This window comes from Myotis lucifugus, unplaced genomic scaffold (genome assembly GCF_000147115.1).
Source record: "Myotis lucifugus unplaced genomic scaffold, Myoluc2.0 scaffold_5, whole genome shotgun sequence".
NCBI classification, from domain to species: Eukaryota; Metazoa; Chordata; class Mammalia; order Chiroptera; family Vespertilionidae; genus Myotis; species Myotis lucifugus.
Genome location: NW_005871053.1, coordinates 15,508,149 through 15,533,795, shown reverse-complemented (window position 1 = coordinate 15,533,795; position 25,647 = coordinate 15,508,149). Strand labels below are relative to the sequence as shown.

The following is a 25,647-nucleotide window of genomic DNA, read 5'->3' as shown; positions in this document are numbered from 1 at the left end:
TTAGAACTATCCACCTAGATGCCAGATTACTTCTACCAAAAACAACGATTTTGGTTTGTGGATAATTATTAGGAGCTGATGCGCCTAACAGAAGTTGGCCAGCAGTTTTGACCACAGGATCACCACAGGAAGGATGCTTGTCTTCCTGTTTGCTAAGGCAGGAGCACAAGCCTGCAATCCACCTGAAACACGAGCCAAAATATTTATAGTTGAAAAGGATTGGCTAAACTAGGTCATCACTTCCTCACTGAGCTAAGAAACAGTCTTCCTTCTCTATACTACCACATCATTTTGAATTTTGGTTTACTAGCTTACTTAACAGAGTCTTCTTTGCATTATATTATTTACAGATTTTTTTCTAATTTTTAATAATATTTTTCATTGATTTCAGAGAAGAATGGAGAGGGAAAGAGAGATAGAAATATCAATGATGAGAGAATCATTGATCAACTGCCTCCTTCATGCCTCCTAATGGGGATTGAACCTCCAACCTGGGCATGTGCCCTGACCAGGAATCAAACAGTGACCGCCTGGTTCATAGGTCAATGCTCAACCACTAAGCTACACCTGGTGGGCTATATATTTTTTCATTTGTAAAATAATGTTTTCTTGAAAGGCAGATTTTTAAAAGACTCTTTAAAAACTCTTCTTTGAACTGGAGAAATCCCTATGAGATCTCCCACTTCCTTTTAGAAGTTACATGACCAGATGATTAAGATCATATATAGAATTAGGAAGCAGTCAAGATTAGAATGTTCTGTCTCCTAAAACTGTACTCCTTCAGCCACATGGTACCACAAGTCAGGATGCAGGATGGGGCAACAAGCTATAGGCTATCTGCCACAATTTTACTTCATAGATTGATGACATCACTAAATCACCCCTAAATCTGCTGATGATGCTTTCTGCATTTGTGACATACATTGAGGGTAATCTTGTCCTAGTTTTGGTACTTGCTACATAAGACAAGACTTCCACTTTTGTGTTGTAAAGATCCCATGGGGTATCAAAAATACAGGTGATGGTTCACCAAAGAGCTTTCAGATTAGCAAGATGTACAAACAGCTGCCTCGGTGAATTTCCAAACCCTGGAGGTGTTGAAGCAAAGTCACTTACCAATAGGGTGGCTATGTAATTTATCATTCAGTCTGGGACACCTGAGAGTGAAAGGGCACTATTAGTAATTACTGTGGGATAATAGGTACAAATAGGAACTGTCATAGGAAAATGAGGATGCATGATGATAAGAACTTATCATGAATAGATGAATTTCAAGCATCTGATAACAGGGTGTCTATGAATAAAAGTATTCCTTATTATGATTCTTTAAATCTGCCCCAATATCTAATAAAATATTTTACACACTTTCAATAAATCCTCAAAACAATTGAGTTGAATTGGTTTAATCTGTCCCGTATAAATGCATACTGACAACCCAATTATACTGAAAAATGATAGTATGGAGATTTTTAGAACATTCCCTATTGTTACTGATGTTTATCCATCTTATGCTAACCCACCTAATTAGTAATGAGTTCAAGGATGTGTTAAACAAAAATGACCCACACTGTTTTAGTATCTCCTTGTAATTTTTCAAAGTCTGCTTTTTTCCAATAGGTGGCACTCTACTCCATGTAAAATGCTCTTCAGCTCATTTGACTCACCGGTGCCAGTCAAGACCTTGTAAGTATTAGTCTCAATTTACTATCAAACAGTGCTACTGAACAAGCTAATCAGGTCGCAAGTCATGTGCAACATGTCTCCAGGTCATTTTATAGGCAAAGGCCAGAGAGTTAAGGTGACTTGCTTGAAGTCACAGAACAAGATATGGAATCAACCATACCTTCGATTTCTGACTTCAAGTTCTATGCTTTCTTTATTTGTGTTTCATTCGTGGCATTCTCAGATTTGCTCAGTGAAGCAAATCCCTCTTCATGGTAGGAGCATAAAAGAGAGAAACCTCCTGTTTTGCACTGTGTTACTTCTACTCCCTCTTGCAGGAGAAAGTGTGCCAGTGTGGCCATAGAATGCTCTCCTGTAGGCTAACAGAGATTAATGTCCATCTTTTATCAAGTTTCCCAAATTGAAATTTATTTAAAATTGTCCCAGAGAAAGAGAAAAGAGGAAAAAGGAATGAATAGTTATTCAGTGAGGAATGATCACATACTGGGCAGACACCTGACTATAAGGTAGGACCTAGAGTGATATAAACATGTACCCAGATAGTTCCTTATTCTCTCTAGTATCTAAAACAGTTTAGCTCCTGAGATCCTTCAACCTAATCACCCTTGATGTCAAGATACATAGAAATGCCCAAGAGTTTTTAGGCTGGCACGGTAGCCACCCTCAATGTAAGCAAAGGATTTCAAAGGCAAGACGGCAGACACAGGGTGACTCTTGGTCATTAAAGCAGCAGTATCACTAAGCTCTCGTACCAAAAGACTGGTAAGCCAGCAGAAGACTGACAACCTAATTCAAGATAATAAGTTTTTAATTTTCTCCTAAGCATGAAGTCTATTATCACCTCTAACCTTATTGTGTTCCCTAATCTGAATAAGCTCTTTGGTAAAAAAAAACAACTCAATGTACAAATAAGTGGATTCTCCCAAAGCTAATGCTGGGCATTCACATCTCACAGATGGAACATTCTGAGCACACCTCTGTGTGGTTTACATAAGATGACACAGGGACTTTCTAAAAATTTTCCCCCAAAATATATTTTGGAATAAAAATTCTAAAACGTTAAATGAAGCATGTATGTTTTCTAAATATTTATTTTAGTGTAATGTTGATACTATTCTTCAAAGGAAATTCATAGGTATACTATCAAAATAAATATAATATGCAAGGAATATTTAAACAAATTCAGAAAAGATGTTCTCAAAAGTTGTATTAGAGATCCTTCACAGTGACGGGAGAAACGCTTATCAAAGAAAACCTTATGCGTTTAAACTTATTTAAAATTCCTCTTCCCTAGTCCCTGCCAACCAATTCCTGCATCATACTGTTGAAATGTTTCCTTTTCCATTTATAGTAACAAAGCCAGGAAGAAATTTAAATTATAATCTATGTCATGGGGCTTCATATTAGATAGCTAACATTTTTTTCAGAAATAGACAATATTTATCTATTTGAGCATTTTTGTTGTTGTCATCACTCAATATTGAGGGTGTTTTTTTTTTCCAAACAATGGGCCAGCAGTAGCTGCAATATTCAAGATACCCCAAATCAAAGTCTTAAAATATCCCAAATCACACTCTAAAGTATCTAGAATATCCCCAAGAAATCCAAAATCAAACTCCTAAAATATTCTAACTCACACAACCACTTGTAATAATAAACAATATTAAAAAATTAGTCATAGCATCTACAAGTTGTCATTCCTGAATTAAGAAACTACTAGAGGCCTGGTGCACAAAATTCATGCACAGTGGTGGGGGGAGTCCCTCAGTCCGACATCCCTCTTGCAATCTGGGACCACTGGCTCCTAACCGCTCACCTGCTTGCCTGCCTGATCACCCCTAATTGTTCGCCTGCCTGTCTGATCACCCCTAACCACTCTGCCTTGGTCCCCACCGCCGCAGCTTCGTCTGGAAGGACGTCCAGAATGACTTCTGGAAGGTTGTTCGGCTGTCCGGTCTAATTAGCATATTACGCTTTTATTATTATAGATTAGGAACAAAGTCTCTAAATCAAACCCCCTCTTAAGAACACTGATATGGTGCTCACTTTGGCAAAACACATACTAAAATTTGAATAATGCAAAGATTAACATGTCTGCTGCACAAGGATGACACGCAAATTTGTTGTGTTCCACACTTTTATATAAATGGCTAATCACAGGGTTTTACACCTGAAACTAATATAACATTGTATATCAACTGCAATTTAAAAAATATTCAAAAGAAAACACTGATATGAAACAAATTCTACTCTCAGAAAACATTTGCAACCTTAAACAAAATTTAAAAAGCAATCAGCATTTGGGGCATTTTCATTTGGGGTATTCTTGCCTTGCTCTCTACTTGGAGAAAATGTCTTTGTGAGAAGAACCTGGGAAAGCAACCAGGGCCCATCTAACTATCTCTTCAAGGCATACCATTTAAGTTGCTACCTCTGTCTCCATATAAAGGATTAGAGAAACAATAATCATTTTAATGAATTTATTAAATGTCAATTATATTGCATAAATATGTGCTAAGCACTATGAAGAAAAGTAATGTTGTCCACATGTATCTTATGGTTTATTCAAGAAGATATGACACACATATTAATTACAGCATAGAACAATATATGATCACCATCAATAGTATATAAAGTGTCAAAATAGTTTGAAAGTCATAGGTAACAGTTCAATCTGGGGAGATCAGAGAGCCTTTATATAAAAGTTACATAAATTAACTGGAAAAAAATGTGGGTGGTACAGTACTCCACATGAAAAAACTTTCAAAAAGGCGTGCAGGTGGAAAACGTAGAGTATCTGTAAAACAAGAGTCATGAGGCTGAAGTTCAAGATATTTAAAGGGGAGTAGTGAAGGAAAAGCCTATTTAATTTTGGAAGAGACAATGAGGTTTACACTTCCTTAATTTGGTATTGAATTGCTATCCCTGCACACTGTTTGTGTGTGTGTGTGTGTGTGTGTGTGTGTTTAATATCAAAGAAACTGCCACAGCCCTAACTGGTTTGGCTCAGTGGATAGAGCATTGGCCCGAGGACTGAAGGGTCTCAGGTTCAATTCTGGTCAGTTGCAGGTTAGATCCCTGGCACAGGTTGGGGTGCATGCAGGAGGCAACCAATCACCAATCGATGTGTCTCTCTCACATTGATGTTTCTCTCTCTGTGTCACTCCCCCTCCCTTTCACTCTCTCTAAAAAATCCATGGAAAATATCCTCAGGTGAGGATTAACAACAACAAAGGACAGTGCCACAAACAGAGGGATGGTTAGAATAATCTGAGGGTGGCGGGTAAATAGAGAGAGCTCAGGGTTAAGGAAAGACGTTCTCAATAGAAAATAAAAGAAGCCAGTATGTGCCAGGCACTGATAGTATTTCATTTAATCCTAATGACTCAGTTATAAAACATTTTTATAGATAAGAAAACTGAGGCAATTCAACAAGAGTTGGCAGCCCAGAAATAAAAAGCTGATTGATGGAAAGTACTCAGATTTAGGGACCGGGAAGGCAAACCTGCTGGAAGATGAGAAAAGAGAGGAAAATCTACAGCCCCTGTAAACACAAAGGTAATGGAAATGACTATTGCAGAATCCAAGTTAAATATGAAGAAAATGCAGCAACCTGAAAAGCAGTCATATATTAGACTAAATAAGGAGGATGAAGAACAAATAACTAAGAAAGAGAAGTGGATAAGCTAGATGTCAAAAAGGTTGTGTTCAAAGAGAGACCCTAAGATCTCAGTAATGGGACAGCTTTCCATGTTGAAATACCACCATCCTGGGGGAGGGGTGGTGGACTATGGGTGTAGATACCCAGAGGTAAGGAAACAGAAGAAAAGTTGGCTTAGGGTAGCATGTAGAAAAGGCTACAATAATTATAATGGTAGACAGGAGAGAGAGAAAACCATGATTCTAATACTAAAGTCACTGAACTTTAAAAAAAAAAATCTAAAGAATGCAGAAGACTGATAGCAGAGAAGATGACAAAATAAACACCTGAGAGGTGCATCCGGGAAGAAATTTTGGAATGCTGATAATGAAACTATCGTTACCTGTCAGCATCAGTGAAGAACCAAGAAAAATGCTGACTTTTTAAAACTTACTTTAAATTCAGAAGAAGAAAAAAAAGAGGAATTGCCTGTATTATCCCCAGCCACATCCATTGTCATTATTTTAAAACCAGGGTAATGGTATTGTTTCAAGGATTGAAGATGATGGCCATTGTCTCTAACTTGCAGGACACCTTCCCACCCAGAAGAGGCTCAATCTGCAGGTGATCACCTGCATCTGAGGTAGAAGTCACAGGTTTTTCAACCTCCTAAATATGGTTCAATGTGTGATCTCCCAAACTGTTTTTAATACAAAATAATTGGCAAAATGCAACTTACTTACATTTAATGAGAATTTAATACTCAACAGAGTATTGTTTGCCAATGCTGAACTTTTTTATTTTCATGTACTTTCAATAATTTGTAAAGTTATGCATAGCCTTGATGATAAATTTTAAGATTAAGGTTCTATTGAATGAGTTTCGTCTAGATAAAACCACATTGTAAGAATGCAATGCCCAATATGTTGCTTACTTATTCTTTTGGTCCACAGACACACACACACAGACACACACACACAGACACACACACACACACACACACACACACACACACACACACTACTAAGATCAAAACTGCTTAAATTTCTAAAACAGGATTCCAGATAACAAACGGTGGTTAAAGGTGAAAGGTGGAACAAGACCAAGCATACAACTCACGTAACTTTCCACTTGAAAATGAAATGGAAAATTACACTTGGTTTTATTCCATTTTTCCAACTATTATATAGGTATTAAAAATGTCAGTTTCCTAAATCACATCTTCACTTCTTGCTGGGTTACAGTTTAGTTTTATATGGCTAGCAAATTTATCCACAGTTTTAGGAAATTAATTAGCCATTCAGTGGTATAAAAAATACTGCTTGTTTCACAGATAGATTTATCTGTTTTGATAAATAGGAGATCATTACATTTTAAGAGTAGTTAGTAACTTCTGCAAAATCAAATTTAGGGAAATAGCTTAAAAGAAAAAGCATAATTTGGAGAGGAAGAGAAAGGGTTTTTTTATGGGTCACTGGCTTGCTTTTCTAAGTCTGACTTAGAAAATCAATACAACTGAGAACTGTTCCTCTGGGAAAGGCTATTTTTTTAAAAACATACTAAATGACTAACAACTATAAAATAGTTCAAAATTTTAAGTCAGTTGACTGGGATGGTGGAATTCATAGTACTGATATCAAAACATTGTTAGAAAAAAGATAATACCTTTTAGCATTTTTAAACAACCAAACTGAGTGATGAAGTATTTTGTCAAAGAAAAAAAATCAAGAAATATACAGCAGAGGGTTTGAATGACAGCAGAAAGGAAGTCCTGGCATTTCGCTAGCTCCAGCATACCTGCCATGAACAGTTGTAGATTTGATAATGTCCCCAGGTAGAACCACTGTGAGTTCAATGTCTTTATCTATCATACTTTCTTTCTGTTCCATGACGAAAGCAAAGGATTCTACAGCATCATCAACTGGAGAGGCATCAAGGTTTTTGGTCTCAGCTGGAGGAAGGGGTGCCTTGGCTTTTGGTTTTCTCCTAAAATAAAAACAATGGCAGAAAATGAAATATATGTATTTTCAAAGTAAATTTCTAATGTGATCTAATTTAACAAAAACACAAAATGTGTGTGCATATATGTTTTTCACATCTAGAAAAAAATGCACCAAAATGTTAACTGTTAGTTTAATAATAATAATGAAATAAGGATTTTTTTTTTTGCCTTTTTTGTCAGCACTTTTTTGTTGTTGTTGTTCTCAACAATCTGCCTATATTACTTGGTAATAAAAAGAAACAAAATAATAATGAGGAGATTGATATTTGCCTCCATTAACTCAATTAATGTGTGCTTACTATAGCAAAGCAAAAGTATACCATTTTCTTTGATGAGATAAAGTATACTGTCTCTGGGTGGAGATCAGTATCTCCATCACATACTCATAATAGCTCTTAACTTTGTGCCTTTCATTCTATTTGTTTCCAATTGTGTCTTCTACCTCTCTATCCAGATAAACCCTACCTACCCTTTGAAGTCCAGCTGAAACCCTCTCCCTCCTGCCCCTTACACAGTCTCTCCCTATAGATTGCATATAACGGATTCCATAAGTGTAACATATTTTTCTGGGTACCAGTTTCATTTCTCTACCTACATTTACTTAGAAGAAAAAAAAAAAAACATGTTGTATTTCCCACTGCACTTAGCAATAACCAATAAAGTCTGATTGGTTATTTGATAAATTATATTGCTATTTCAATGAAAGATATTACAAATAATTATTTGAGTAAATATATTTCAGTGCCACATACTAGAATAAGCCTTTAACAGATTTACAACAGAAATAGGTAGTATACATCATGAGAAAATTCACATGGGCCAATTCAATGATTTGATGGGTTGAAAAAGTGAAATATAAATATAAAATAACTATAAGTAATGACACATATACTTTTTAAAGTACTGCAAGTTAGAGTTTTTGAAAATGTTGCCTTTATAAAAGGCTGATTGCTTTTGGAAAAACAACTACTACTGCTTTCCATTCAGGAAAAATATAAAATTTTAATTCCTCTCACTCCCCATTTTCTAGGCAACAATACAAATCAAACAAGTAAAAGGGCTTCTTTGTTAGTAACTACATAACATCCAACTCTTCAGTATTTTCAAAATTTAAGGTCTCACAAATACAACCACCTTTACGCACTCAGCATCATGAAAAAAACGGAAGTGAGGTTCCTACATCTATTAATTTTCTAAAATAATAGGCCTTGGACTATAATTGAAAGATATATTGAACTTTAGAAAAGATTTGAAATAAATATTTAAAAGTGTTACAATACATAGAATAAGTTCATAAAATCTATATGAAGAAAAACTTGAACCAATTTCAAAACATTTTTAATCTGCAGACATTGACCATTCACATATTCACAAACATTTATCTTGTCACAATCATGTGGCAGACTCAGCTAAGCACTGGGGATGTAAAGTCAATATTGAGGCAGGATAGTAAGAAGCTAGGAAGATTCCTTGGCAAGAGGAATAGGGAAACTGAGACAATAATTCAACAAGCAGTTTGCAGCCACCTAGTAAATCCCATCTTCCCTAACCCCCTGGACCTGTCCCAAGGCCCCCTTTTCTCTGACTTCTTAGTGAGCCAAAGCAGCTCAGCCTAAGCTCATTTCCTTGCCTAGTCCCTCTCCTGTTACCCTAGGCCAGCGGTTCTCAACGTGTGGGTCGCGACCTCTTTGGGGGTCGAACGACCCTTTCACAGGGGTCGCCTAAGGCCATCGGAAAACACATAATTACATATTGCTTTGTGATTAATCATTATGCTTTAATTATGTTCAATTTGTAAGAATGAAATTGGGGATCACCACATCATGAGGAACTGTATTAAAGGGTCCGGCAGTAGGAAGGTTGAGAACCACTGCCCTAGACCCTTCCTTGTTTCACTGTTCCCAGTGTTAATAAACGTCCTCTAAAATTCACCTGGATTTGTGCTGTGAAGTTTTTCCTGCACAAAGTCAAGAATCCACACACTACCAGACTGTCCCTAGGCAGACACACTAAGGACCAGGTCCCCTTTCCAGTAGAATATGACCCAGATCCTACCCCTAAAGGGTTTGTGATCCAAAAGGATGGTCAGATATGTATAAAATTACAATAAAGTTTGATGTCTGCTCTCATAAAAGAAGGTATGCAAATGGTACTGCTAAGCTCATAGGAAGAGAAACTTTCTTAAGTACCCAGAAATGTTTTACAGATGGGGAACAGTTGAGTTTGGGGGACTGAATAGAAACACAGGAAAAGATAAGAAATAACTGATATTTCAGGCAGAGGAAAGTAAAGGGACTCAGATGACTAATGAGTCTCCAACTTAATTTAACTTCCAATTCCTCTTCCCAGATTCTCCAAACCAAATCTTTTCCGCTCCAAGTCTTCCCATCTCAGTAAGTCACAATGCTTTCAGTTGCTTGGGCCAAAAATAGCCTCTTTCATACACATGCAATACAACCCATAGATAAATTTCTCCAGTTCTTTACTGTATAAATAGACCCAGAATCCACCAATTGCCTTATTCCCTAAACACCTCTGTTCAAGCTGCTAAGCCCCCCTGCTCCCAATGTTGTCACATTGCACTCTGTTCTCCATGTCCCAGGCCAGCAGCTGGAGTGATTCTTTTAAAGTGTAAGTCAGATCACTGCACTTCTCACACCCTCCCAAGTCTTCAGACCGCACCCAGAACAGCATCTAGAGTCCTGTCATGTGTACAGGACTGTCCTCTCCAGTCTTCTCGCTCCCACATTCTCCCTAGGCTCACTGCACTCCAATCTTATGACTCTTACCTTTTCCTTGAAAACACCTAGAACATCCCTGATTCAGGATCCTCTACAGGGTTTCTTCCTGACCTTAAGATAACACCTCTATTTATGGGCTTTACTTTTTGCCTTAGGGCTTATCAGCAAGGAACATCCTGGTTTATCTCCTTCCATTAAAGGTAGGGACTTGTCTCTACTACCTGGTGTCACATGTTTGCAAACGTGGAACGACACCTGCCACATAGTAGCCACTCATATTTACTGAATGAATGAACTCAATGAATACTATCCACAAAAGATGAGATACTTAGGCATATAATTGAGAAGGAAAAAAGTTCTTACCACCAAGGAAGAAAATGAATTTTTATATCAGGATTACTTGTGTTGGACTTTTAAAATAATTGATTCTATTTTTTTTAAAGATAAGTATTAAAAAATATATACTGAGCCAACTGGCATGGCTCAGTGATTGAGCATTGACCTATGAACCAGGAGGTCACAGTTTGATTTCGGTCAGGGCACATGCCCAGGTTTTAGGCTTGATCCCCAGTAGGGGGCAAGAAGGAGGCAGCTGATCATTGATGTTTCTATCTCTCCCTCTCCCTTCCTCTCTGAAATCAATAAAAACATATTTTAAAAAATACATACTGGATTTATTAGCATGGGATAACTGGGAAGTTTAGTGCTTTGAAAGAGTTCCTAGCAAAACCAGGAGAGAAGCCCAGCTGCACAGGCAGGGAGGCGGAGCATCAGGAACAACTCTGTCCACAGTGAACTTGGCTTTCAAAAGAATGGCAGTGAAGGAAGGTCTGACAGGTACCTCCTCCTGTCACCATGGCCTTCCTATAGCCTGCTTTCATCATTCCAGGCACCTTCCCAGCTCCAAGTGTTGCTCATCCTGGTCTGCACCTGAATGCCCTCCCCATTCTCTCTGCCTTTATAGGTCCAGATTGAGTCATGATTTCTTGGACTGTCTTCCCTGTCGAAGGCACACTGCAATGAACTACTCTGACTCACAGTTTTAATGTTCTGTGTATGTGGGACTGTCTTATTTCCTAAGGTTCTTTGAATCTGTGATGAAAACCCATCTCTAATTACTAAAGTTAAGTCTACTTAAAAAAAACCCAAAAACACACAGCAGAACAAAGCACTAGTTGAAATATTATTTACATAGAACTTCTGTTAAGAACATCTTTAATGTTCCCTAGCATTACTTGAAATAATAAAACATTCGTTACCCTGGGTCTTAAAAATTAGAAAGTATATTCGAATCAGACCAAGATCCTTCCACAATGAACTAGAAATCATGGGGAAGATGTAATGTGTAAGTAATTAAATAATGAATACAAAGCAAAGAATGGGTAATCCTGAAAATTCAGAGCAATGAGAGCAAGCTCAAACTAGCTCTGTGGGAGTGTGGAGGCAGGTATCACGGTATATTTCAAAGAGAAGAAATGTATGACTCAGCTCTTGAAAGAAAAGTAGAATTTAGACAAGCAGAGCCCTGTAGGATCAATTATATGTTGGTTCCCAACTGTGATCTATTTATATGAAAGTTAGGAATGTGGCTAGCTAGTTAAAGTTTGCTGACTACATAGCATAGACTAGCGAAAAGAATACCAGGTAGAGGCCTGGATTTGGCCTGAGTCCTAAGTAGCTTTAGACTTTGTTAACTTATTGGAAATATTCACCAATGAGGATTTTAAGATTGATCTACTGACATTTCTTCCAATGTTCTTGATTATACTTTGAAGCAATAACAAAATTAAATGTCACCCAAAGTCAAAGATACACTGAAAATAATCAAAAGTTATAACTTAAGTATAAGAAAGTAAAAAAAAAAAAGTAACACATCAACATGCAATAATTCTTAAATTATACTGCTTAAGAATACTTGTTTTCACTAATATTTTAAAGTCACAGTAACGGCCATTAAAGTCCCTGTACTCTTTTAAACAAGAATGTTTGAGCTAGTTCTCTTACCCAAGGGATGTTCACATAAACTCTTCTTTCCCAGTGGCCTAGTCTGACTATCAGTTTCTACTCCTCAGAGGCTCCTATCTTTAACAATAAACAATAGCAAATTTCACACAAGGGTGGGTAGAGAGGTTACACTGACAAGATACTCGAGACAGAAAATTTCTCTAGGTCAGAACAAAAATTCCTTAATCAAGCCTTAAAAATATTGGAACTATCTCCTAGTTCCAATACATTATCAAGTCCTGGGAATTCTCAACTCTAAAACATATCCATAGTAATTATTGCCTAAGTAAGTCATTGCTTTATTGATTAAAATTATCTCAGTATTACATTCAATTTCCATAATGAAAAATAAGGTACAATTTCACATTACACAATACTAAAAATATCAAAACTTAATTTCAATGCAGAATTCAATTGGAATCCTGCTATTACTACTGATTGGTCTTTTTATTATTTGATTTACAAACTCTTCAAAAATCATTTGTCCATGGTAATCATTACTCCATCCTGTCAATATTAACATCTTAAATGAAAAGAGGGAATAAAGTAATAGAAATATATTTAAGTCACCCCTTCTTAGTTTGAGGGAAAAAGTTTTAAATTACATGAGTTATAATTATATCCTTAATAAGCCACTATAGTCCAATGGCATCTCATGTGTTTACTGTATTTATATAGTATTCTTAGAGATTCACTGAGAGGTACTATACAAAAATACAGCTTCAATATTAGATACAAAATGTAAGAATGGAATTATAAGTGTTAAAACAATGGGCATTTTGCCCTGGCCAGTATACTCAGTGGTTAGAGCATTGAACTGTGCACCCAAGAGTCTCAGATTCCATTCCTGGTCAACGGTATGTACTTGGGTTGTGGGTTCGCTCCTCACCCCAATCAATGTGTCTTTCACATTGATGTTTTTCTCCCCCTGCCCCCCTTCCACTCTTTCTGAAAAGCAATGGAAAAAATATCTTCAGGTAAGGATTAACAAAACAAAACAAAACAAAAATGGACATTTTAAGTATTACATTTTAATGACCAAAAGGAAATCTAACAGCCACCTTCTTTCAGTATAGAAGACTATCTAACAGAAGCTGCCTTGTGATAATTGTCCATGAGGCAGTTCTTCTAAATAACTGGCCGTGTTTTGATGGCCCCTAATCTATGCATTTCAACTGTAAAGTAAAGATTAGTTTCTCAAAAACAATTGCTTAGTCTTTCTCTATCTCTCTCATTAAACAAAACAAGAGAAAATTTATTAAACAAAATTTGTTCCAATTGTGGGCATACCATTATGCTATGTGCTTGAGGGAATGCAATCAAGAGCCTAAAATCAAACCAGGGTGAATACTAGTATATCCAGTGACTTTAAAAGATAAGCAAAAATGAAAGGCAACAAGGAGAGGCCCAAGGGATTATATGACTCTTGACAGACATTTCTCTTGTCAAGGTCTCCAATCACCTGTGTATCCCAATGTAATAGACGATTATCTGTCTAATCTTGGTCACATTTGAGTAAGTGCCCAAGTTCCAATGACACATTTAACAGCTGCCCAAACCCTCTGCTTGGGATTCTCTTCCCTCTACTTCTTTGTGTGGCAACACAGTTTCTTCTCTCTTCACTGCCACTCCTCAGTGTCTAATGCCCTCATACCCCTGCCTGATTTCTAAATGCTGGAGCACCCCAGAGCTCCTTCTCTGCTCCTTTCTCTTCTTCCACAGCCATCACCCTCAGATGATTTCATCAAACTCAATGGCTTCAATTACCATCTACAAGTTGGTGACTCTCAAATTCACATCTCCAACCCTGACCTATTTATTGAGGTCTGTCTTATATGCCCAATAACTGTGGGGAGCCGATATAGAGTTAAGCATAGTGGAAAAATACTATGTAAGGAAAAATATCCTGTAACTAATTTACATCTAGAAATTTTTTTTTTCATTTTTAATGCTAACAGCAAGACACCCATGAAAAACATACATGGCGTTAAAATAAGCCAAAGGAAAATCATTTGGGCAAATATAAAAAGGATCCCAAGTAAAATTTCCTTTATTAACTTTTGGTCGAGAACATGTTTGTATATTTTCAGAAAACAACTCCAAGACCATGTGGATTCCTGCAACAGAGAGGAATTATCAGGAATGCTCCAATCATGAAGACAAGAGGAAAAACAATCCAGAGATGGAAGACGCTGACGACGCTTTGCCATGCTAGCAGTCAGCAGCTGTGCGTTGCTGCAGGTTGCCCTGGATCAAACCAGAGAGGATTGGACCTGCATTGCCACCATTTGTCCACCTTCCGGAACTGAAATATCATTGTTGACATGTACACATAAGGAACTGTGGGACATTGAAACTTGGACTCAGAACTGCTGGACATTGAAATTGGGACAAACATTTTTGTTCTTGATGCTTAAGTTTTACTTTTATTATGGCAGCTTTTTGTTCTTGATGTTTAAGTTTTATTTTCATTATAGTAGCTTAATAATAAAAGAAGGGTGAGATGTGGGGAGCCGATATAGGGTTAAGCCCCAGACTGACAACAAGTCCCAGCTTAGAGGGCACTGTCCTCTTAAGCATAATTAGGCTTGACTTTATGGCGCTCCCCAGATCTTATCTGGGAAGCTAATGGGCTGAGTGAAGTGCAGGAAGTGGCCAAAACAAGTGAAACTCACAAGAACAAAAACAAGTGAAACTCACAAGAACTGTGTAACTATGGTAACCACTACCTTGTTTACCTCTGACTATAAAATGGTTGGTGCGGCCTGAGCACCAGTGGAAGTCCTTCCTCTTGAGTTGGACTTACCCGCCTGGCCCCCCAATATTCCCAAATTATCTCTGTCTTTCTCTTTCATTTGTGTGCGGCTCCTCTTCCAGATCCTGAACCCTGAACCACGCGGGACGTGGAGGGAAACATTTACAACAAATAACCACATGGTTATCTCCATTTGGATGTCCCATAGGTATCTTAAAACCAAACTCTTGATTCTCCTCTCCACTCCCAATGCCTATTCACATCCAAAACTCCCCCAGTAACCTTCCCACCTCTGCCAATGACACGACATTAAACACCACCGGTTACCTCAAGCAAAAGTCTTAGGCATGATTTGATTCCTCTTTCTCCCTATGTCCTAGTTCCAATAAAGTATCAAGTCCTGTGAATTCTTAACTGTAAAACATATCCTACTCAGTGTACTTTTCATCAGTTCCTCTGCTACCACCCTTTGAGTGCCAACCAATATCCTAGGAACTATGCTAAAATTGCCAAGGAATTTTGAGTTAAGGTTTTTAAAATTTTTTTCCCACATAAAGAGTGAACTACTAGCATCTAATAGTGACACTGCAGGAGGAGCACGATAGCGCTCCCGGCACTTTTGGCGAAAGACAGGAGGAGCGCGCACGCGCTCATGCTCCCTGGCACTCTAGGGGTTAAGACAACATCTCTAGCTTAGAGGGCTCCAATAGCCTCCTAACCAGTCTTTCTGATAGCAGTCAGAGTGCTCTTTTAAATATGTAAATAAGCAATGTGGTGATTGTGGGGACAGGGGTGTGTGGAAGAGGGGATAAATGGTGATGGAAAAAAATAAAATAAAAATAAAATTATACACACACACACACACACACACACACATATGTAAAGCAGATAATATCTTTGATCCTTCACTGGCATCTCATTACATAGAAAATAAAACTCAAATTCCTTTCCTTGGCTTACAGATCAACTAGCCTGGTGTTCTCAAAGTGTGAACAGCACCTCGGAACTTGTTAGAAATGCAACTTCGCAGGCCCTAACCCTGATCTATATAATCACAAACACTGGGAGTAGAGCCCTGCAATCCACATTTGACAAGCCTCCAAGTGATCCTGATGTGTGCTAAAGTCTAAGAAACCACTAGCATCTGCCAACTTTGGAGCTTCCCCTCCTATTTCAACTCCTTGCGTAATTCACACTGGCATTCTTTCCAGTCTTCAAACAGGCCCAGTCCTTTCACAGCTGAGGGACTTGCCCAGCTGTTCCCTTTGCCCAAAATGCCTTTAACCACAGATCTTCCAAATGTCTGCTCCTTGAGCTCATTCAGAGTTCAGCTCAAATATCTCTTCCTCATAGAGATATTCTCAAACCACTCAAAAGAGGTGTCACCCCTCTCAGCACACCCTTCATATAACCCTACTTTCCCGATCTCACATTTATCACTATCGGATACCATCCTGGTTGCTTATTTACTTGTTTATTACTTGCCCTTAGCCTCCAGAATGAAGATTCTCTGAGTGCTGGGACCTGGCTTGCCTCATTCTCTGCTAGCACCTGGAACTGCAACAGGCACAAGTTAGGGTACTGCATACATGTTTGTTCATTTAATTGAGGGAGGCAGAAAGGGAAGGTTATATCAATTCCATGAATTATACAACTCTGTCCTAACTGGTTTGGCTCAGTGGATAGAGTGTCGGCCTGCAGACTGAAAGGTCCCAGGTTCGATTCTGGTCAAGGGCATGTACCTTGGTTGTGGGCACATCCCCGGGGGGGGGGGGTGGTGCAGGAGGCAGCTGATCAATGTTTCTCTCTCATTGATGTTTCTGACTCTCTATCCTTCTCCCTTCCTCTCTGTAAAAAATCAATAAAATGATTTTTTTAAAAAAGAATTATACGACTCTAAGAACTTGGTTGCTGAGTATCAAACACTTTTGTAACACAAGCTATTTTGTGGCCAATGAAAGGAATATGAAGCCCAAAGAGACCCATACGAGTAAAAGTATTCAATCCTCAGGAAGATTCTAAATCCTATGCCTATTTGGAGTTGGGAGTGGGACTGGGGATTGAACTGGGACAGACTGACTTCTTGGGTGGAAAGAAACCTCCTTTGCCCAGATGTTCAGTGAATTCCCCGAGGCCATGTAACCCATCTGAGAATCAGAACTCAGATGTCCTGGCTGTAGCTTCCCTTGCCCAATGAGGATCATGATTAATGTGAGGAAAGAACAACCTAATTCTGTGTGACATTTTCACTTGTAAAAGTGGAACTCACCTTTCCAGTACATTTGACATAACACACCAAATACAGAGGCAGGGGGCGTTCTTCACATCACACTAAACATGTGTTAAATGCTAGTGCCTTCGAGTTCCAAAGTTCCAATAAGGACACTCACAACACAACTGGCTTTTATTCCATTTTACTATTATACTATCAACAACAACAGCTAACACCAGGAATGCTGACTACGTGTTGAAAATTGTCCTAAGTCACAGCACTGTGTGAGGTAAGTGCGACCATGCATCCCCATGTTCCAGGTGAGGATGCCGAGGCACAGAGAGGTGAAGGGATTTAGCTGTAAGTGATGGAGTGGACATTTCCACCTAAGTTGTCAGATGCTAAAGTTTCTTCACTATTACATACATTGTCCCTTTGGGAGTTGAAACATTCACACAAAATAAACTAACAACCACAACAATGAATGCACAAAGCTAGGTGATAGAGGAGGAAAAAAATAGCAGTTACTGAATCTCCTGCTGAGCACTGTGCTGGTGCTTTTTTTTTTTTTCTTATCTACATTTAATCTCATAAGGCAGTTGCCATTGCATTTAATCAGGGTTTACAAAGAATTTTTTCCCAAAGCACACAGAACATGGCACCAAACCCACACCATAATCTTGACAAGAGCTGTCTAAATAACCCCTGGTAGTACTTTCACAGGAATGCAGAAGCCAAATGTGCACATGCCCACTCACACCAAGAGGCTTAGCTTGGTGGACTTTTGGAAACAATGTATTGGGAATCAAAAGGCATGGCAGTGTCCTAACTGGCCACTCAAGTTACCTTAAATCAATCACTTCAGTCCTCCATTCCCTCATTTACAAAATACAGGTATCAGAATAGATGATCCCAGGCCCCTTTCACCTCTGACGTACAGAGATTCTGCATAATAATTTTGTTTAGAGACTGAAAGTGGAGGCCTCAAATAAGATATTTTAGGACTGGGAGCAGGGCACAGGGGCTGAGCTAATTTACAGATAACATTTGGTTGAAGGGGTGGCATGGATGGGACTTGTTTCCAGGTAGCTCTTCCTATGCTGAGAACACTTCTGGTCAGGAAAGGGTCTCTTCTGGGGCTCACAGGAAATGGCTCCACTTCCAAGTGCCTTTCCCTCTCTTGGCACACACACTAGGAAAAAATGATGAATAGAGTGACAACTCAAAAGAAAAATTTAAAAAGCTTCTGGTTCCATTCTCCCACACTCAGTTGGTTTGCATTTGAACACCTGGAATAGAAGGTCTCTATCACAAGTCATTCGTCAGTTCAGGTTCCATTGCCCCAATTGCACCGCCACTCAAATCTGCCCACTAATCCAAAGCCACATCGATCACACCCTATGTTCCTATCATCTTAGATTTCTTTCCTTCTCCCCAGAACACACACACAAAATGCACAGATTCCTATGATCTTAATTCCCACCTCCCTGCTCCTTCCAAGTCCTGTTTTAACTCACTCCTTTTGCAGCCAAACTTCTAGAACTCTGCTGTCCCATGTGGCAGCCCCGTGGCTACTGAGCACTTGAAACATGACTAGTGTAACTGAGGAAGTATATTTTCAGTTTTATTTTACTTTATTATTTCTTCGGGAGAACAAACCCATTTTATTTATTTACTTTTCATTAAGTTTAAATCCTTGAGGGGCAGAGCATTACACAGATTCTGTGTCCAATGGCCTTAGCTGGAAGGTTGCTTTGGAATTTGGCACAAACCACGCTACTGTTTCCATGAGCATGAGTTACCTTTCCCCAGATGACTCTGGTTTTGTTCGGTTTGCCACCAGGAGTCACCGTGTTGTTTTTTGATTTATACACATAAGCACATCTATTGCCTAGACAGAATTCAGTTTCATCTGGAGGGTAAACACCTTCAATTTTAAGAAGAGCTATGTGCTCCCTCTGGTTTGGGAGACCCCACTTAGAGCAGCAAAAATGGCCTTGGACCACAGCCTTCCAGACATACTTGTCGTTACAGAAGTCATGTTCCCAGCAGGCCTCCACAGGCTCTGAGATGGCAGAAAAAGTACGTTATATTTTTAAACTGATACTTGATTCAATTACTGAATAACATTTAAGTATATTTGGAACTTGGCTTCCAGGAGACTACAGGATCTGAGCAGGACACTATGGACATGACTCATTCATGGGGTGTCCAGGGGTCAGCGCCAACTCAGGGCATATAAAACACACATATTCGGAACAACTTGGGTATGTGGAGCTATTTTCCCATTATGAATTTTATGGCATCTAAATACAGATCAAGTATTTCTAATGAAAATATAGCATCTGAATTGAGATGCACGACAAGTGTAAAATACACCCTGTATTTTGTAGACTTAATAAAATATTAAAAATCTACTAGTACTTTTTACCTATTAAATATGTATTAAATTATATTTCTATTTAGTGGGCTAATAACATATATTTCTGTGATAGGCCGCCTCTAGGATGGTCCCCAGTGACCCCCACTTCTTGTGTAATCCTCTCCCTTTGAGTGTGGACTGGATTTAGTGACTCATGTCCAGTGAACAGAATGCAGCAAAGGTAATGGGATGTCAGCTCTGAGATTAGGTTCCCAGAAGACTGTGCTCTCAGTTTTGGACACCCTCTCACCTACTCTAAGGGAAACCAGCAGCAGTGTTATGAAATGCCCTATGTCCAGCCCACAGCCAGTGAGGACCGAAGGGTGCCAATAGCCATACGAGTGAGCTCAGAAGCAGGTCCCACCCCAGTAGTGGCATGAGCCCCAGCTGACCCCTTGATTGCATCCTCACCTCAACCAGCAAGCTAGCAGAGTTGGGTTCTACGTAAACCGGATGCCTCAGTTTCAGCTTCAGGTTCCTGCTATTGTCGCTAGGCTCGAAAGCCCCTCTGCACAGGCCATCACCTGCCCACAGAAGGTATCCTCTTTGTAATACAACAGTGAAAACCCTGTCTGGATGCCTCTTCTTTCAAGAACCTTTCCTGTTTACACATTGAAGTCCTTCCACTTTAAAATCTTTCAGTATCTTGTTTATGTTTATAGTGGGACACTTGCACAGATCCTTTTGTTCAGTAACTAACTATTGAAGATCTATCACACGCAACACACTGTGTTGGATGAAATGGACCAAAGCCAAGGACAAGACACAAGCCTTCCCCTCTGGTACTGACAGTGTGGTGGACAGAATTCAGAGGTAGCTGAGTAACTAACAAAGGCAGGAAATAAAGCCCCTTGGGCTACCTTGTGTCTTACGGCATAGTTGTCAGTGCATATCACCTTATCTGCCAGAAAAGTTTTTTGAGGCAGATATTATGAATATAATTTTTTGTATTTCTGATTAGTACATTACCTTCCCTTTTTACTTCTTTTAGGAACCTAGTAATTATGTAGAGTGAGGTCCAGAGACATAACAGAATTTCTTTGAAACACTATCTGTTCCAGGATAGGTTAGCATGAGGACATGAAGCTTTTGTTATGATTTTGTTGTCATTTACCCAAAAAGACATAAGGTGCTCCCTTATATCTTTTAAGCACATATCTATACCAATAGAAGATATAACTACACAATATGTATACCCCATTTTACAAAAGATGATAGGCTAATAGTTTACATCCAAGCCATTTACATCTAAGCATTTCTAAGCTCTCTCTCTCTCTCTCTCTCTCTCTCTCTCTCTCTCTCTCTCTCTCTCTCACTCACACACACACACACAGCTTTAGTTAATAAATGCATAATTTGGTTTCCACCTTCTTCTGGTGGGTGGGTGTGGAGGGTGGCAGGGGGAAAACAAAAATTTCCAGCTCACTAGATACATACAGTATTATCTTCCATGGGCAACATTAAGACATTCCAGAAAGGCACAAAGTGATAGAAAAATATGTACATATTTGCAATTAAAGAGGAAAAAATAATTTACATGCTAATCACCAAGGTCACTGATATAATTAAAGGTTAGAAAGGAGTCAGAGATCTTGGTTTGCATCTGGGTCTGTACATATTAGTTATTAATCTCTCTGGAACGATTTCTTCAATCACAAAATTAGATAGTATGTCCTGCTTCACAGGGTTACTGAGGTGAAATGGGTAATGTATATTCATTGTCCAGCCCAGTGGTTCTCACACTTGGCTACACAGTGAATTCACCTGAGGAGTTTTAGGAAATAGTGAGGCCTAGAACCCACTCCCAGAAATTTGGATTTAATTGGCTTGCAGGGATATTTTAAATCTTCCCAACTGATTCTGAAATGCAGACGAATCTGAAAACCACTGGTCTAGCATAATGCCTGATGCATGCTAGGTATTCAATTAGAGTTAATGATACACTTTCACAGAACTTTGTAAACTCTGAAACTGCCTGAAGGTTGCTACTTACATCAATCAAGTCATATAAATTCAGGAAGATCTTAGAACCACTAAATATCACAAATCTTAAAAGTAGTCCAAAAGTTTAGTAATAATATTTCCAAATCCCCATTATATTTTGGCTGTCTTTTATCAAAGAAGAAAATCTCTTATGAAAGAAAGGAAAACATAAATTTCCCCTGATACTTTTCACTGAAGTATATTTTACATACAGAAAAATATAAATATATTTTTACATACATTATACACTCAAGGAACCACCACACAGATTAAGATAAAGTAGGAAAATGTATCTATAAATTTAAATTAAATATTAAATTTCTCATATTTGCCCTATAAATGTCCCTGTAATTTCAGCTTGTCTCTGGGTTTTCTTAAATATCTTATAGGCAATGTTTATTTTATGCATAGTTAAGAAAGTTAAACATCAACAAAAGGAAATATAAAGAAAGCCTCCAATAGAAATGGTCATATCAAAGGATGAGATAAAAAAAAATAATCAAAGCAAATGACAAAGTTGAAAAAACAGACTTGAAAGCAAAATAAACAGTGAGTCACAGGACTGTCAACAACATTTATTGGTCACCCCTGTGTGCTCAGTGCTACAGAAAGAAACTGGGTAGACTGAAAAAATACCTACCATATGAGGTCCTCAGATATCAGTAACCTAAAACTGAGATGAGTCTGCATGGCTGGTGTGGCTCAGTGGTTGAGCATTGACCTATGAACCAAGCAGTCACGGTTCGATTCCCAGTCAGGACACATGCCGAAGTTACGGGCTCGATCCCCAATAGGGGGCATGCAGGAGGCAACCTATCAATGATTCTCTCTCATCAGCAATGTTTCTATCTCTTTCTCCCTCTCCCTTTCTCTCTGAAATTAATAAAAATATATTTAAAAGAAAAAGAAATTTTCACCCATAAAGGTAAGTTTTAAAGATCTTAGTTGCAACTAAGGTGTCCTTCAATAAGTAAATGAACAAATAAAATATGGTATATCCAGACAATAGAATATTTTCCAGTGCTAAAAAGGAATGAGCTGTCGAGCCATAAAAATAAATAAATACATACATACATACATAAATACATAAATAAATAAGGAAGTGTAAGTGCATCTTACTATGTGCAAGAAGCCAGTCTGGAGTGGCTACATATTATACAGGGTGGGGCAAAAGTAAGTTTACAGTCGTGAGTACACAAAACACAGAGTATATTCTTGTATTATTATTTATGAATTATTGCATTATTTTCCATATAAACAGTAAACCTATTATTGCCCAACCCTCTATTATTCCAACTATATTAACATTCTGAAAAAGGCAAAACTTCAGAGACCATAAAACGATTAGTGGTTGCCAGGAGTTGAGGTGGTGGAGAGAGGGATGAATAGGTGGGACACAGAGAATTTTCAGAGCAGTGAATATACTCTATATGGTACTATAATGATTAATACATGTCCTTATATATTTGTCCAAACCCACAGAATGCACATCATCAAGATTGATCCCTACTACAAACTATGAACTTCAGTTGATTATGATGTATCAATGCAGGTTCACCAACTGTGGCAAATGTACCCTCTGGAGGGGGCTATTGATAATGGTGGAGCCTATACATGTGTGGGTCAGAGTATAAGTGGAAAATCTCTGTACCTTCTGCTTAATTTTGCTGTGCAACTAAAACTGCTCTAAATAAATTAAGTTTTTAAAAATGTTTTTAATTGAAATTTTTTTCATTTTTTAAAGCATACTAGGTTAAAAACTGAAAATCATTACATGTGGGTATTATAATTATTAAAACATACGCATATATTCATAGTAAATCAGCCAAGAAAGCACACTGGTAAATTAACCAGCCATAAAATAAAGGCAAACGTTGCTTTTAAGTCATGATCTTAATGTACTACTCTCAAATATGTACTTTGGCAAATATTCAACAGCACTGAGTCATTATTCTCTGTTAAAGTTTTAAATCTATGTTGGGGAGTGGTGTATCTTGGAGTAAAAGACATTTAAGCGTAATGTTCATTGCATACTCATAAAGAAAAGTCATTGAAATTAATTTTCCAAACTCATTTTCCTAGCTATAGAGTTTGTCAAAAAATGGTCTAATAGAACTACTTGGAAATAGTGCCTCTAGTTTAGAAATATTAAAACTAAAGTTGATCATATTGTAAGATATAAACTTATAAAACGTTTAGATAAAAATAGGCAAAATCTTTGGGACCAAGACTTATTAGGCAATAGATTCTTATATATGACACCAAAGACACAATCTATAAAATATTTTTTAAAAATATTGAAAAACTGGACTTCATCAAGAATTTAAAACTTTTGCTCTTTGAAACAACCCTGTTAAGAGGATGAAAAGATAAGCCACACACTAGGAGAAAGTATATGTAAGTCACATATACAACAGAGACATATCTAGAATACACAGAGAGCCCTCTAAACTGTAAGAAGAAGAAAAAAGAATCCAATTATCAAATGAAAGATTGAATCTTTACCAAAGAGAATATAAGAATGGCAAATAGGCACATGAAATGATGTTCAACATCATCATCCATTAGGGAAATGTAAATTAAAACTATGATGAGAAACCACTACACACCTAAACGGAAAACAACTAATAATATCACATGCAGAGGAGAATGTGGAGCAACTGGATCTCTCATCGGTGGGTTGTATAATGAGAATGAAAAATGGTACAGTCACTTTGGGTAACAGTTTGGCAGTATAATATAAAGTTAAACATTCACGTATCTTATGACCCAGCAATCTAATCATGGGTAATTATATGAGAGAAATAAAAACTGATGGTCACAGAAAACCTGTACATGTATGGTACTCTTCATAACAACCCCAAACGAAATAACCCAGATGTGCTCTCGTGGAAGAATGAAGAAACAAACTGTGGTGCAGCCACACAATGGAATATTAGCAACAGGAAACAATGAAGTCTTGATACACTCAGCATCATGGATGATCTCAAGGGCATTATGCTGAGTGCAGATAAAAGCCAGTCTCATTTCAGGTTTAGAGGACTCTGGGCAGGAGGCCTGGTACCTCAGGTTCATGGTCTTGTTTACATTAACTATCTGTGTCACCTTGACTCGGTCATTTCCCCTCTTTGGACCTCATTGTTATTTTCTTCTATAAAACTAGACCAGTGGTTCTCAGATTTACTCATGTGAAGGAGCAATCACAAGTCAATAATCAAAAATAACATATTCTTGTCCTGGCCAGTGCTGCTAAATGGTTGAGCTTTGGTTTGTAATCCAAAGGGTCATGTGTTCCATTCCTGGTCAAGGGCACATACTTAGATTGCAGGTTCGATCCCTAGCCCCTGTCAGGGCATGTGTGGGAGGCAACTAATCGATGTGTCTCTCTCACATAAATGTTTCTCTCTCTCCCTCTCTCTCTCTCTCTCTCTCTCTCTCTCTCTCCTCCTTCCCTCCCTCACCCCTTTTCACTCTCTCTAAAAATTTATGGAAAAATATCCTCTGGTGATAACTAAACAAAAAAAAAACAACAAAAAACAAAAACAAAAGCCAGTCTCAAAGGGTTACATACTGTATGATTCTATTTATATAAGAACCCCAAAGTGACAAATCTACAGTCATAGAAAACAGATCACTAGTGGGACTATTAAGGAGTAACACAGGGAGTCTGTGATGACGCAAGAGTTTTATATTCCTACGGGGGGTGCTTTCACACCAATCTGCACATGTAGGAAACCTAAATAAATAAACAATAACAGTAATAAAGAATGCACGTGCCCTAACCGGTTTGGCTCAGTGGATAGAGCGTCGGCCTGCGGACTGAAGGGTCCCAGGTTCGATTCCGGTCAAGGGCATGTACCTTGGTTGCGGGCATATCCCCAGTGGCGGGTGTGCAGGAGGCAGCTGATCGATGTTTCTCTCTCATCAATGTTTCTAACTCTCTATCCCTCTTTCTTCCTCTCTGTAAAAATCCAATAAAGTATATTTTTTTAAAAAAAGAATGCACGTAAAACCTGATTATATCTGAAAAGGTCAAAGTTAACAATATTTTACCAATTCCACTCCAGGAATTAGTAATGTATTATGGTTATCTGAGATATTATTATTGGAGGATGCTTTGGGGAAGGGCACAGGGCAACTCTCTGCACTATTTTTGCAACTTATTCCAAATAAAATTATTTTTTAATTATAATAAAATATATCTA

The 25,647-nt window shown here is 38.1% G+C and overlaps 1 protein-coding gene, 1 non-coding gene and 1 pseudogene across 6 annotated transcripts in view; 1 reads left to right on the top strand and 2 right to left on the bottom strand.

The window, feature by feature from the left end:
* Window positions 1-25,647, bottom strand: part of COBLL1 (cordon-bleu WH2 repeat protein like 1) — a 146,878-nt gene that overhangs the window by 54,568 nt on the left and 66,663 nt on the right. For 4 of the 5 annotated variants that reach the window (XM_023745443.1, XM_023745447.1, XM_023745459.1 and 1 more), the window contains exon 2: window positions 7,121-7,309. In XM_023745443.1, the coding sequence (XP_023601211.1) occupies window positions 7,121-7,212 (92 nt within the window). In that variant the 5' untranslated portion in view covers window positions 7,213-7,309. Of the gene's footprint in view, window positions 1-7,120; window positions 7,310-25,647 lie in introns of those variants that run through there. The other variant, XM_023745454.1, reaches the window with a different exon arrangement.
* LOC111823616 lies at window positions 3,722-3,825 on the top strand. Its single transcript, XR_002826686.1, has one exon. It is a non-coding gene; the product is annotated as a U6 spliceosomal RNA (small nuclear RNA).
* On the bottom strand, window positions 18,726-19,057 carry LOC102420820 (annotated as a pseudogene).